Source organism: Mastomys coucha, unplaced genomic scaffold (genome assembly GCF_008632895.1).
Source record: "Mastomys coucha isolate ucsf_1 unplaced genomic scaffold, UCSF_Mcou_1 pScaffold6, whole genome shotgun sequence".
NCBI lineage: Eukaryota > Metazoa > Chordata > Mammalia > Rodentia > Muridae > Mastomys > Mastomys coucha.
In genome coordinates, this window is record NW_022196912.1 from 52,210,326 (window position 1) to 52,225,732 (window position 15,407).

A 15,407-nucleotide genomic window follows, 5' to 3' on the forward strand; every position below is an offset into this window, starting at 1 on the left:
AACAAACAAAAACAAACCCCTGTTGCCTCCCCCCTCCCCATGCCTGCCACCCCGCCCTCTCCCATTTTAAACACCCAATTTTAGTAGTAAGACCACGGGTGCTCCCTCTGTCCTCGAGACAACAGGAAGCTGATGATTGTTCTTTTCCAAATTAGACTATTGGTAAAATGATATGCTAAAGTTTTGGCTGAGAAGTAAACTGTTAAATTCCGTCTTTTGCTGGAGTGGTTAGCCCTTGACCTAGATGTATAGCTTCATTTTAGAGTTGTAGGAAAGCAGTTGGCTCACATGTGGAAAGCTGAGCTCTTCTCTAATTGTGAGACTGTGTTTTATTTACCCTCGGATTTGTTTCCCTTCAAGAATATTTTGTTTCAAACAATTAATGTCACATAATTTATGTTTCTATGCTTATAAATAGTTAATCTATAACCATAAATCAAAAAGTTGACATATATTTACATAGCCAGACAATGTATAAATATTCCTTCATGAGCGGTTGGCAAAGTCGTGCTGTGGTTGTTTATGCTTTTAACACAAAGACATAGAAAACTCAGTTTGATTCTACTTCTAAGTAAGCTGTGCATTGCTTAGGTAGAGGGGCAGTGTGAGTGGCAAGGAGATTACTTCTCATCTGCTGATTTTCCATGTTGTAGTACTTTTCCCACTTATTATCAGAGCCAGCAGACGTGCAAAAACAAATACTTTAAGCTAATTGTTAACCTGTCTAGGTAGCAGTTTCTAACATGGTATTTTCAAGGTGTTCTACTTTATTCTGAGTGATCTGACATGGCTAGGTTTAAGCAGTTGACTTAGTTGGAAACTAAATAAGGAGTTTTCTTATTCTTTAAGGCATGTATTTCCAGGTCTTTAGAGGAGATTCTGATGTTACTGGGCCTACATAGGGCCACATCTCTAGAGCCTTCATACTCGATAGGCAGCAAGGTCAGCAGTCATGTGATTTTTAGCCTTCAGTACCACTCCCATGTGAATCAGAATCTGTTTTGGTAAGAACCCTAAGTAATTGCATTATAATTCATATTTGAGAAATATTGGTTAAGGCTGCTTCTTATAAACCCCTATAGGTCACGTCTATCGAAGCTATTTCTACTACATATCAAATTTAGAGTCTTGCTATAGTCTTCCAATTCCAAATGTGTATTTCTTTACCTCCCTCATGACTTATACTAAATATCAACACTGATAATCAAAGTGCTTTTGGAAACAGGAGGAAGAGAACTTGGAGTTTTACTTTTGAATTTTTTTTGTTTGTTTTTGTTTGTTTTTTTGTTTGTTTGTTTTTGCTTTTTGTTTTTGTTTTTTTAAGACAGAGTTTCTTTCTCTGTGTAGCCCTGGCTGTCCTGGAACTCACTCTGTAGACAAAGCTGGCCTCAAACTCAGAAATCTGCCTGCCTCTGCCTCCCAAGTGATGGGATTAAAGGCGTGTGCCACCACTGCCTGACCTTTGGAATTTTGAAGTTGTGAGACTGCAGTGTGTGGTTGTATATACCTGTGATCCCTGTACTGGTCAGACAGAGAGGAGGATCAGACCTTGATGCTCAGTGGTCAGTCAGCATAGGTGAATCAGTGTACTCAGGTTTTCCAAGGGACCCTATATCAAAATGTCAGTTGAAAGCAGCTGATTATGATACCCAGTGTCTGGCCTATACATATCTGTACACTTATATGCACTCTTGCCACACACATGAACACAAACTGTTAAATACAAGGTGGTTAGGAGAAGTCTATATCTTTATATTTATTTACAACCTTGCCTTTTCCAACAATATAAGTTACGGTTATCCAGGGAAAGTAATATAATACATAGAAGTATAGATAGACAGGACGAGATTCATCTTAGCAATGGTAGGAAGATGAGCCAGAGACACAGATCAATGAAACTCCCTGCTGTTGCCCAAGAGTTCCATTCCAAGTTTTTCACTAAGGTGAAGTTGAGATTCTTGACTTTGCTGCAAAAAAAAAAAAAAAAAAAAAAATTAGAAAAAGTCAGTATGAAGCACAATTTGAGTTTAATAAGTGCTTTATTCTGTAACAGGTTAGGAAAAAAGTACTCAGGGAAAGAGTACACAAACCATGTGTGGGTGTGGGCTTCTCATGTATTTGATGTCAGTGGGTTCTGAAGTTCCTTCCATCTTCCCAGGGTGGCTAAGGAATCTACATGAGATCATCGGGTAGTTCTAGAGATGTGCAGACAAAGGGAAAGAGGACAAATTTCATTTGGTACCATAAAACCTAAGATCACAAGGACTGCATGGGAAGTTAAGATGTTTCCTCTGTCAACAAAAGTTAATGGTCTTGCTTGTGAGACTCCTAGATAATATCTGGGAGAGGAATAAGGCAGTATTCAGGGGTGTATATATTTGTGCCTGAAGCATGCTTCATTGCTGTTTTCATGTTCTTAAGTATCTGGATATAAACGAATATTATCTCCACATTAACAACCTTCATAGTGCATGTCATTAACTGTGCAGGAATGCTGGATTCCCACCTGCTTGAGTCTTCATGCAGAGTCCTGAGTGAGATGCTCTTCTCCCTTGTCATGGCTTCCTTGTTCTTCTATCCATGACCATCTCCAAGCTTGAAGCCCAAGAAAGTCTGTGGTATTGTTTCCATCAAACCCCAAAGATCAGAGAACCAGAATACCCATTATTATTTGGACTAAAACTGAGATCAAATGTAGACTATTGGGTGTTTCAGCTTCAAAGAGGGAGGGGAATTCTTCCTCTGTCTCTTGTTTTCCTGTTCTAGGCAGACTCTGGATAAAATGAATCCTATTCTCCCCTTGGTGATGCGGGCTATTTCTTTGTTTTGTATGCACATTAAAATGCTGACCTTTCCCAGAAACTCCAGTTCTCTCACAGATACAATCAGAGCTTAACAGCTATTTGGACAGCCCTTTCTCAGTCAAATAGTTGTGTAAAATTAACAATCGCTTTTAATAAGTGGTCAAAGTTCTTTTGTGATTTATTTAATTTATTTTGTACTTGGGATTGAATCCAAGCAACAGTGGCCTTGAAAATGTTAGGCAAGTGGTCTACCATGGACTTGCATTCCTACCCCCTCTTCCCCCCCCTTTTTTTTATCTGACATTGGGTCTAAGTTGTCAAGGTTGTCCTTTAGTTTGTGATCTTCCTTCCTGCTTTAGCCTCTTGGGTAGATGGGATCACAGGCTGGCTGCATAATATACTTGTAAGCCCTAACTACCAGCATATATTGAGCTCTAGCTTTTTGTTGAACACTGTTTAGAGCATTTTGTCTATAGCTCTTTATCTCCCCCAATCAATGACGTAGGTAGTATTATGATTCCCAGAGTACTAAGTCATAAGGAGGTATCCTGTGCTTGGACCTAGATTTTCATTTAAGTACCCATGCCTTCTCAGAAAAGTATTACCTGTCCAGAGTATCTAAAAATACATCACTTATTATATCACCAGTGGAATTTCATTCACCACAAAATGACACTTATGATACATAAATGTTTATGTTGAATGTGATAAACACCACAAGGTTTCTAGTTAGTTTAAGTTCAGTGCTCATTTTGTCATGAAATCATATAACAAAATAAGTCTTTTTATTTTAAGAACTTAGTGGATTCAGTGTTGCTTACAAAGTCAACATGATTTTAACCTGCTTCAGAATCATAGTTCAATAAACATGGAAGGAATATCTCCTGTTTTGTTTCTTGTATATCTGCTGATATTGCTTTGGGTTTAATAATTTGTGGCATCATATACAGGCATGTTTTTTTTTTCTTGAAGATTTATAGTTTAGGAATATATGGCTTACCCTTCCCATATAACTTCCTAGGTTCAGTTTATCTGTCCATCCACCCCTATGTCATTAATAAATACTGTTGTAATGTAGCTATGTTGTTTGAGGGCATATAGCACTCATACCAGGCATCCTAACTCATTTATTATTTAAAATAATATTAGTGTATGGTAGATATTATACCTTCAATTTTATGGGTAGGGAAATGGGGTAGACATTCCTCTGGGTCTCAAAATTGGAAAAAAAAAAAGATCTGCAATTCCGAAATTGGAAGACAGATATGCATCTCTGATATGCCAACTTGTTTTTAAGGTCATGCCTTTTTACCCCCAACCATGCAGACCCATTTTCTGAGCATTAGAGTTGATCTTGGGTCAGAACACCGTCCATAAATCAAGCTGTCTGAGAGTTCTGAGCTTGTGAGCAAACTCCAAGTAAGCAAAGCAAAAGTTTTATAACCTTTGTTCCTCCATAACATAGGTATGTTCGCAGAACGTGCATTTGGGCCCTCCTCAGGGGTAATAACAGCAGTGGGTTTCCTTGAGATCACCCATCGTCTTACCCACTATTATTCAGAGTGATGCTTCCAAGCATGAGTTGTCCTCATGACTGTATACAGCCTACACTCATGTGACCTTGCCTTTGTGACTATATACAACTTTGCTCACATGACCTTGCTTAATACCCAGAGTGCCCTTAGAATTTAAGTTGTTTGGGACTCTGAATAAAAATGGCTATTGTATTAGACTGTCTAAGGTTTAGACTCTACCTCCCCAAGTTCACGTTGTCTATGAGAGTGGTACCAATCTTGGATCCAAATGCTCTCTCAGTGGGCACCCTGGCAGTTTCTACATTCTACCTGTCCAGTCATCATTCCTTTGGTTCAGTACTGTGTCTTTAGCTGACCTTCTTGAGAATAAAGATCTTGCTTTCTAGTATTTTTTCTAGAGTACCTGCTGATAGCATCACACATGTTCCAAAAACTGGATGATAATTAACTGGTAAATTTCTAGATATGCCCAGGGATAAAATAAACATAAAAATGGAATGATGGAAGAATTATTTAAAAATGATTAGGTATATACTGTTAAGTCCCTCTGTTTTTTATTTTTATAAATCTAGTCTTTGTAAACAGCACCTTCCTATTTTAGGTAAAGCTTGTACCTTTTTACATGTGTATGCTGCTGTATGCTGGTATATTTCAGCTGTTCTCCCCTTGAATGGGCAGCAAGTGGTTTGATGTGACTATTTTCTCATTCATTTAGTATTTTTCACATTATAAAACTTTGCTAGAATAAATAAAACAGTCTCATGTCAGATGCAAGAACATTTTGTACTGGCAAATTTACTACTTATTGGAATACAGATTTGGTTATATAAATAAAGTGATTGGTCCATATTAATTTACAATCAAATCAACATCTTTGGTTTAGTATGGAAACGTCATTGCCAGAAAAACAAAATCTTATTTCATTAATATTTGACTTCGGTTGTTAATTTCTACATGGGTTCCTACATGGGTGCCATGGTTAGTAGGAAAGCCGTAAGGAAAGTGGCGTCCTTATGGCTGTCTCTGGTAGAGTCTGTGCTAAGATGCAGTTAGTTACAAATTACTGTTATTTTTACATAAAACAATTCAACCCCAACATTTCTTTTCCCTAAGGTAGCATGTTAACTTTGGTCCATGTTATTTAATGTTTAACTCTTTCCAGCTTTTATCCTGAATGAAAAGGAAAACAATCTTTTCAGAGTCTTGTGATTAATTAGTACAACAAAACCCTAGGCTGACTGATGCGTTTGTAAACATCCACTGAACAAAGAAGGATTGTATTCCCCCCACCTCTGTCCTTCCACGAACTGGTTGAGCCCACCCAAGCCTGTTCTGCAAGTTCAGACAAACCCCAAAGATGTTAAAGTGGTAACAGCCTCCAGTCCTAGCATACTTTATCTAGATGTACGCAAACCATACAAATGGTCTCAAACCGCACTGGATTTAATATGCTGACCATATCTTGGCAAAAGGGTCAATCTTCTAAAAGTTTTCTAAAAAAAGAGCCCCTATGGAATTTCTTTATTAACAGTATGTATTTATTTTTTTCAATATTGCCCTTCAGCAAACCTTATAATACATTCAGTTTTCTGATTAAAGGGTGTTATAAAAATTCATCTTATTCTTCCCTGGTTATAATTATACAAACTTGAGTAGACTTATGCTATAAAAATGGGTCACAGTGCCTCTTTTTATTTGATGCTTTATGTAAAAAGTGAAAAAAAGAAGTTAAAATTGAAAATGATTTTTAAGCTGCTTTTAGTTAGAATTAGTTAATATCAACTCATATAAAGATCTGTGTCTTTTCCCTAGTCATTGTGTATTGTTTTGCCTTTGTTTTACTTAAAGGGTAATTGATTTGTCTGACATTTTACTGGCTAATAAATGTATATTTTATTTGGAAAATACCGTCTCCACCTCCCATTTTTAAACATCGAGGTACAGGTGCATTTCTTTTACAATATTAAGAACACTAAACCTGTATCCTTATATGTACTTGTTTCTTCCTCAGATGGTTTCAAAACTCTGCTGACAAGACAGCATTTGAATTCCTTTGTGCACATGCATGGAAGAGTGTAGTGACACTTTTAAATAGGCTCTGACTGGAAAGAATAAGATAAATTGCACACGAATAAGGTTAGTTCAGCATTATGCAAACAGAACTTACTGTGTTGGCTTTGGTGTCTTACGCACATTGAAAATGGATGGTTTAATTTCATAAGGATCTTTTAATATTTACTCAGCATTGTGATTTTTTTAAGTGCAAAACTCTTTTGAAACTTTTGAATGTAGTTGAAAAGATGAGCAAGGGGAAGCCAGGTTTCCACTGGGTGCTACTGGGCCATTCTCCCTCTGTGGCATGTCCTTGTCAGGGTTTTCTTGTTAAACTCTTGGTGATGGTACCATTTGTATTAAACATGTTTCTTTGGACAATGCCAAGTGACAGCTAAGATTTACTCTGAAACCTTGCTTTTTGATGTTTCTGGCTTTTGACTGATACTTAATTTTCCACATTTCCCCCATTAATACCAAGACTTCTTTGTACATAATAGTTTTTGTTCTTTACCCTCTTGGAAACAGTGCTGTGATGGTATCTTGTGTGAATATGTGAGAACATTTGCGTCAAGCTTTCATTAGGAAGAATAGGAAGGCCGGAATGAATTTAAAAGGAGCTTTGTTTCCCAGGCATTTTATTGTTAAGAAAGATGTAAATTAGAAAGTTAAATATTTGGGTCAAGATTAGAGAAAGTATAGTTTGCTTGTTTGTTTAGGCTTAAATTACCTTAATTTGCCATCAGTGAAATGTCAGTTCAAATATAGGCAAAAAAAAAAAAAATCTGTCATTTCAAAATGTCAAAGGTCACAAGCTATAAGCATCAAGTAAATAAGGTGGTAACAGATAGAAGCCAGCCACCCATGTTTCTCTCTAGGGTAGGTATTACAGAAAGCCCCAAGCCCAACTATGTTATTTTTGTACAAAGTAATGGCACGTTGATTAGTGTAGCACTTCCTTAATTTGTGCTCTAAAATATTTGTGAGATAATTCCAGGATATATGTGTGAGCTCAGCAAAATTATCTATACTGACAGTCTTTACCCATGGAGTTAAACTTTCCCAGTTCCCTGGATACCAACCAACCTTGTTTATATTGAATTTTCTGAATGTAAGATACTGTTATAGTCTGTTGTAAATCTTTGGGTCCTGTTCAAGTTGTTAGTGTTTCATTAGTAAATTCAGTTTCTCATAGCCCCTGCTTTAACCCTGTTGTGTTATTTCCAGTATCCATTATGTTTCTCAAAGCTTCCATGGTTTTGTGTGGATCTGTGTTCCGTGGTGTTGCTCAGTGGCCTATCAAGGATGTTGTTTATTACTTAGACCTACTCTAAGACTCTACAGCATGGAATTTTGGGTCTGATCCATCTGTGGGCAGCTCAAAGGGCACACCTGGAACCGAGTTTGTACTGCTAGACCACCATATCCCTTCTGTCCCTTCTCCCCTTTCAATGTTCTCCTGGAAAAATGAGACCTTGCTACACTCCTTCACATTTGCAATGGCTCCGCTTATGCCCAGAACCTAGCAACAGGAGAGGACGAGGCATGATAACAGTGCTTGCTCTCATTTCAAAGCCTCTGCAACTTCCGATCCATGGGAAATGTGCATATCTGAGATAATTTAGGGCCTGCTATTTCTACAGAACTGCTGTTCTTGTCACAGCCATCACTGACACAAAGTTAGAGGGAAAATGAACAAAGAATGAACAAAGAAAAAGACTGGTGGAATTTATTCTATTCCCTTAACTATCTGACAAATATTTTAAAGCACCAATTAAGGAAGTGCTACACTAATCAGTCCTTGAGATATGGAAACAATCTCAAAGATAGTAGAAATGTTAGGAATCAAATAATAATTTTAGAACTGAAAAAATATATTAAAATTGACAAATGGCTTTTGTATAGTTCAGAGGTTAAAACTTAGTGTTTCCTCAACTGTTCTCTGCTGTATTTTTTTGATAGGTCTCTCACTGAACATGTAGCTCACTAATTGATAAGACTGGTTGGTGAGCAAGTTCCAGGGATCCACCTGATTCTGTCTTATTTTCTTTTCCCCCCTCCACAGTACCATGGGGGGTGGGGAGGAGTGTCGGGGGAGGATGGGGCATTCTGAAGATCTAGGCTCCTGTGATAAACACTTTGCTGACTCTGCCATCTCCCCAGCCCAAGACACATTCTGGGTGAGTAGAAGTAGAGTGGGCAAGAGGACTGCTGCATATTCAGGTTATTGTTTTCCCCAGATCTTTACACAGTCCAGAGCCATATTGTATTCAATAGTAGAAGTCATTCACATTTACAATGCTTCCCTCAGTGCTCCTTCCTCTGTATATGTGTGAATGTTCTCATTTTGTAACCTTGAGTGTGTAATCCTTCTGTGTCAGACTCCCAAGTGCCACTATTCTGACTTTTTTTTTTTTTTTTTTTTTTTTTTTTTTTTTTTTTTTTTTTTTGAATCACATTCGTTCTTTTGAGATGGCTTTTGGCCATGTAGCCCTGGCTGATCTATGTAGCCAGGCATCTTTGAATTCATGGCAGTCTTTACACCTCCACTTTCCAAGAGTTGGAATCATAATCATGCATTACCATGCCAGTTTACTTATAACTGTGTGTTTTTTCTTAAACAAAAGACATTTGAAATTTACTTAATGTTTCCTTATCAGCTTTTAAAAAATGATTTTTCTTTTGTTTTGGCCTACAGGTGATCTGAATGTTGATGTCTGTTTAGTCCTTTGTGGTTTAAGTTCTTTTTCTTCGATGATATAACTAGATCTTGAAACTTGATCATATTTAGATTTATATTTTCCCTAAGGTTAGAGGTACTACATAATCACAATCTCCAGCTGGAGAAATGGCTCAGTGGTCATGAGCACTGACTCAGAGGTCCTGAGTCCAGTTCTCAGCAACCATCTGTAATAAGATTAGACGCCCTCTTCTGGTGTGTCTGAAGACAGCTACAGTGTACTCATTATAAATAAATAAGTCTTTAAAAAAATCACAATCTCTGACATTACTGACTGGCTTTGTGTTCTGCAAAAGATATATATCATGATATTTTAATTGTATCAATCAGTTTTGATATATTAGAGACATTAATACAGAATTTTTAAAAACGTGTTTGTATGTGCATGCAAGTATGTGTGTGCATGAATTTATGCTTATGTGTGCATGTACTTGTGCATGTGTGTACACGTGAGCATGCGTGTGTGTGTGTGTGTGTGTGTGTATGCCTATGCCCAATGCATGCGTACAGGCCAGAAGTCTTACAATGTCCTGTTTGTCATGCTTTGTTTTCTTTGACATAGGTTTGAGCTTGGGTCTGTCACTAACCTTGGCATCAGGCATCCTGTTTCCTCCACTCCATGCTTAGAAACTTTTGTGGATGCTGGGAACTCAAACTAAGGCCCCCATGCTTTTATGTGGTCTTACTCACTGAGCTATCTCCCCATTTCATTGCGATCCCTGGTTCTGATGTAGTGAGATAATAGAACCAGAATGGCCCACAATTCCATGGCTTTATTCAATGATACATACTGTAGCATTTCAGGAAGTAAATGCTAATTAAATCATTATTTCAGTAATGAGACAGAGGTTTTTAAATATATATTCCCATTTATGATCATCATTTCTTTTTCAGATTGTATTTATGTAGATAGTATAAACTGGGGTAGCTCAGTAGAAGAATATTTGTTTGATTTTTCTTAAAAATTGATCTTTAGTGTTAACTTTCAATTCGTTGTGGTAACACTTACCAGGGTATGACCTAAGACTTCCAGGAGCATCTCAGATACTGAACTGAATTTGTAGAAAACTTGGTTATTGAATGCTTGTCCAGTTCCCATTACCTATAATTGGTAAATGTGTTATTCATGTTCCTATGTCATCTTTAGACTATTGGGAGATCATTTAGAGTATTGCTGAAGTGTAAACCTTGGTGAGACATGCAGTTAAACTACTGGTTGGTTGGGGTTAGCTTTTGTTCTTTTCAATAATTTTACATCAGAAGCCGAAAGACTCGGTGCATGGGTGGCTCACCACGTCTTTCTAAACTCACAATCCTCCAGTTGCCACACTATGGAAAAAGATTAAAGAAAACAGAAATGTTACCTCAAAAGATTTACACTGCTTGAGGGGAGCTAATCAGCTATGGTAGGCAATTAGCATATTTTTTATGTAAAGAAGATTTTATGATCCCCAAATTATACAAAGTTAGTGTCAGCTAAGCAGAGCTTCCAAACTGGCTATGCATCATATCGCTTTCAGAACTTCACAAAACACAGGCTAGAAACCCGTTGAGTACTGTAAGTCTGAGCCTTTGAAGAATATGGAGTAGAAAAAGGTACTCATCCAGGCAGAGGCACAGGGTTAGAAGAGTTGGTGGGAGGTTTTGACTGCCTGGTCTTGGAGTAGAACAGATTAAAATAGCCAATGTTAATAGATGATATATACATATGGTCCATAGAAAGCATAAGAACACAGCTGTCCTCTCTCAAAGCACAGTATGATATGATATACAAACAGTGGGAAATTTTATTATATGAGCTGACCACCCAGAAAGCACAACCATTTATCATTATTCCTCGGCCTTGAATCTAGCCCATCCTCACTTAGGTTTTGCCATCATGATCTTTAATATGTAAGGAAGGGAATTTTAATTTCTTTTACTATTAATGTCTTTGTATCTTATTTGTTTTGTAAAGGGAGAATACGTTTTAATTCTAAAATGTTTTCAAGATTACAGGGTACAAGAACCTCACAGGCAACTTCCATGCTTTTACCTGGTTTCACATATTGACAACACAACAGGTTTTTTTTTGCTGCATTTACTTTATAATTTCCATGAGTCCTTCTCTTCCATCCACATAACTGTGTGCTAAGTGGCTGATGGATTAGGCCTATACATATATATTATTACATAGCACTTTAGTAACAAATACTTTTCTGGGAAAATGCTAATATAATGATTAGTAAATTGGCAGAGTTAATCAGGACAAGTACTAAAGGCTTAAACAATTATGACCAAATAAGAAAAGAACATTAAGTTCCTGAGGACATCGAGGCCATTATAGACATTCTTTGCTGACAGTCATACGAATTTATGTAGACTTATTTTAAGTTAAATACAATGCATTAAACTGATACAGAATAGAGCTTATAAACTCTAGTAATTTGAAACAGCGACACTACTTACAAACTGAAAATTTCAGAATGACACTAGTCTTATTCAGTTTTCTAGAGTAGACAAAAAACAGTTTTCACCTTCAAATAGTTTAGCTATTTATTATGAATATGATAGGACTTAATCAGAATTTAAAATCTTATTTAAAATTATCAGACACAATTATGATTTTGAAAGGAGAAAAGACTTTAATCATCCTATGTTTATATGTGTGTATATATGATAAAGACTAGAGCTTATAAATAAACTTAGCAAAATTACTATACGATCTGTATATATTATTTTACATTATTTTGCACAATTTTGAAATATGAGGTAAAATTAGAAAATCAACTGAACTGTTACTAATGAGAAATTGAGAACAAACTAAAATGACTTTGTGCTAAATGCTGTAAACCACTGTTACTTAAGAATAATGAAGGAAGATACCCAGAAATGAGAGATGAATCATGATCACTGAAAGAGTCAGTATTTTAAGCTTGTTTTTTCTTTTAAAACTCAGAATTATGGAAACTGATTGGAAAATTTTCTTGGCAATGAATGATCCATACGTAAATGTTCTGTATTTAGCTCACTGAGAAAGAGTAATAGATGAGGTGGATGAGAGGGAGAAGGGGAGGGAACAGGAACAGGAGTGATGAGGACACGGAAGAACTGAGGAAAAATGTACTGGAAGAGACAACTGGATTGGAGGTTATCTCTAGGACAAGCTAGGGCAATGAAAACTCCTAGGAATCTATGAGGGTCCCCCTAGCTAGGACTCCTAGCAATGGAGGATATGGAACCTGAGCCAGCTGTTTCCTATAACCCAGCAAGATGTCTAATGGAGAGACTGGACATCTACAACCCAGTTGCAAAACCTTAGAACTACAATTTGTCCTGCTTACAAAATGTTCAGAGGTAAAAGACGGAGGAGAATTTGAGGGGTAGGCTGTCTCTGACTACACTGCCTGCCTTGGGATCCTTTTCTCTAACTGGGCTGCCTTGTCTAGCCTCAACAGAAGAAACTGCCGCTAGTCTTACTGCTACTTGATATGCCAAGGCTGGTTGATATCCATGGGAAGCCTCCTCTTTTCTGAGGAGAATGCAGGGAGGAGTGAATGGGGGCATGGGAGGGGTGAGGGAGAGAATAGGAGGGGAGAAGGGATGGTAAGTAAATAAATAACTGAATAAAAAACCTACAATAAAGTTCTGTATTTATAATAGCTGAAATACAGTCTAAGATAAATGCAAAATATAGTTGGAGTTCATTTTTAGTGATAGAAGGCTTCTAGCTTTAGTTTTGTTACTATTAATTTACATTGAACAGAAAGATTATCACTGCATAAGGAATATATGGTTTAAACAAGGAAGGGACAATTTATGTTACTTGTTTTTTCCTTGAAAAATCTCTTAATTATTTGTAGTTTACCAATTTTTCAAAAATGATTGTGGCACTGACACATTAAACACTGAGTTGACAGATAATGCTGTAGTCATAGATTCAACTTTTTGTGCAATGGAAACATTTCAAAATGTTTCTAGGCATACACACAGGGTGCTGTAGAGCCACGTTTCCTTCCAAGTATTTGAGTATATTATCTATTGATTGTGTTGACTTCATTTCAAAGGACTCTGGTTGAAGGATGGCTACCTTAGAGTCTTTTGAGAAGGACCTTCATTACTTTGGTTTCACCAAGTATCCTTAGTATTATTTCCTGTTAAATCATTTCGTTGCCCCCAAGTAGTTTTGCTTCCTATTGATCACACTATGTTTAAGGGTCCTTTTTTTATTTTTCTTTCTTTTCTTTTTCTTTCTTTCTTTCTTTTTTTTTTTTAGCTCAACCCATTTCCATCTTTTTTTTCCACTGAATTATTTTCAAGTTCCTTGCTGCCACTCCTAAGCAAAGCCCACTCACCTTTCTAGAGTAAGCTCTAATCTCATTTAATTATCAAAATTATCTGATTTTTTCAGCAGTCTGTTCCTTAAGTTGGTAGTGTCATAACACAGTCTGGCTCACTCATGTCCATTCATCATCAAACTAGATTTTATCAGGGTTATGGATCTGGAAAGTTTTGGAAATTAGTAGAACCTTATCCATAGGAAAACAGAACCCCAAAGAGACGAGATGGTAGAAAAGTAGTATAGCTTAGTGTAGTAAATCCATGTTTAGAATAAAAGGACTCTGTCAGTCACAATCCACTGAAATTACTTTGTTTATGTATACTTACTTTTCTTTACTGAAGGGTCTGAGCAAAGAGTTATGTGAACAGCATTTTATAGAAACTGCTACAAGTTGGGTATCATTGTAGGAAGGTGTGGTCTTTGGGCAGACCTGTTTTTAAATAACCTGGTGTGGAAACAGGAATTATAACTCTTAGAAAATTCATGCATTCTTATTTTGAGGCAGTAAGTGGGATAGTGGCAATAAAAGATTATGGGGATGGTTGAAGGCTCACTAAGTGCGCCATGCTTTTCCTCTACCCACTTTTTGGTCCTGTTGGGTAGTTATAGGCCTATAAACGTACATTTTGGGATATGTGTACTTTTTCTACCACAAAAGCCCCAGGGATCTCATGAAAGTCAGCCACTTATCTGTAATGAAGGCTTCTGATTTCAAGATACATAGTCATAATAATTCTTTCCTCTATGGTCACCATGGCTTCTGTTAATATTGCTTTGGGAATAGACAGGACACTTCGTAAATTGGGAATTAGGAACAGGAGTATTATTAGCTGGTGTTATTTTAACTGTCTTTTCGAGCTTTTCTGAAAAGAGTATTCATTGATAAATTCATGTAGAAAACATATTACATAAGCAGCCCATGTATGAAGCAGCAGAGTCAATGGTGATCCAGGCAATGTTTGATTGAGAGATACTATTTCAAATTAGGATTTGTTGCCTTAGTTTAAGACTCAGTACTTGACAGCTGTAGCAACATTCTTTAGTATCTCTGGATTCTCCAGAGAAGGACTTCATATCTTTTGGGAGCTTGAACAGAAAGTTCAGCAGTGAATGCCTCTGTGTCACATGGTTCATATTTTAACTTTTAAGCCATTTCAAATAAGCCATGCAAGATTGAGGAAAAATTCCATTTGTTTTGGTAAGAGTCCAAACAGGAACTGTACTGTATTGAATTGACAATGTAGATGTATGGCAGGGAAAATTTGGCCATGAGCAGAAGGATATATCTACCTATAAGTGAAAATCTCTGAGAATCTGGGAGTGTACTTATGAACAAAGAGGAATGGCAGTCATCACACAAATGATTGTCACTTTTAGTTATTTCCTTTAAAATACAGACCAAGATCTCTCACTTCTCATCTCTGTGCATAATGGATGGTTATTACATAACATTTAATGTATGAGTGCATTGGCCTGTTTGGTAAATAGAATCAAGGATGTGTTAGTAGGTAGCTCTGGTCACTGCACCTAGCTTGGAGCTAGACTGTCCCTCATCTTACTCAAGGGGATAAACATCAAGCAAGCATAAGTTTCAGGATAATAGGACTTTGTTCTGTGCTTTCTTTAAATGATACAATTTTAAAACTTTTCTATTTCTACTTGCAGAGAAAATTTCACAAGAGATTTGTGTGGTCATGAACACAAAAGATGAAGCATCTGTAGGACATCTTCTTGAGGAAGTGCTAAGAAGTGAACTGAATGTAAGCATTCAAAGAATGAGTTGGATCAACTGTCACACATTTTTGTGGTATAAAGGCAGCATCATTGCAAAAGCACACAAGTCACTCAAACCAAATGTTGCTATTTCCTCCTTCCCTAAGATCTTTCATTCTCCTAATACTGGGACTGAAGCATACCCCATCCCTGTCCATTCATCTTGGGCAGCGGTTCTTAAC

The 15,407-nt window shown here is 37.0% G+C and overlaps 1 protein-coding gene across 2 annotated transcripts in view; it reads left to right on the top strand.

The window, feature by feature from the left end:
- The window catches only part of Crppa (CDP-L-ribitol pyrophosphorylase A), a 288,105-nt gene that overhangs the window by 91,432 nt on the left and 181,266 nt on the right, over nucleotides 1–15,407 (top strand). Inside the window, exons 6-7 of one of the 2 annotated variants that reach the window (XR_004114134.1) lie at nucleotides 6,351–6,475; nucleotides 15,118–15,210. Coding sequence is in view for 1 of the 2 variants with exons in the window: in XM_031355623.1 (XP_031211483.1) it covers nucleotides 15,118–15,212 (95 nt within the window). In the remaining variant the exon portion in view is untranslated. Of the gene's footprint in view, nucleotides 1–6,350; nucleotides 6,476–15,117; nucleotides 15,213–15,407 lie in introns of those variants that run through there. The other variant, XM_031355623.1, reaches the window with a different exon arrangement.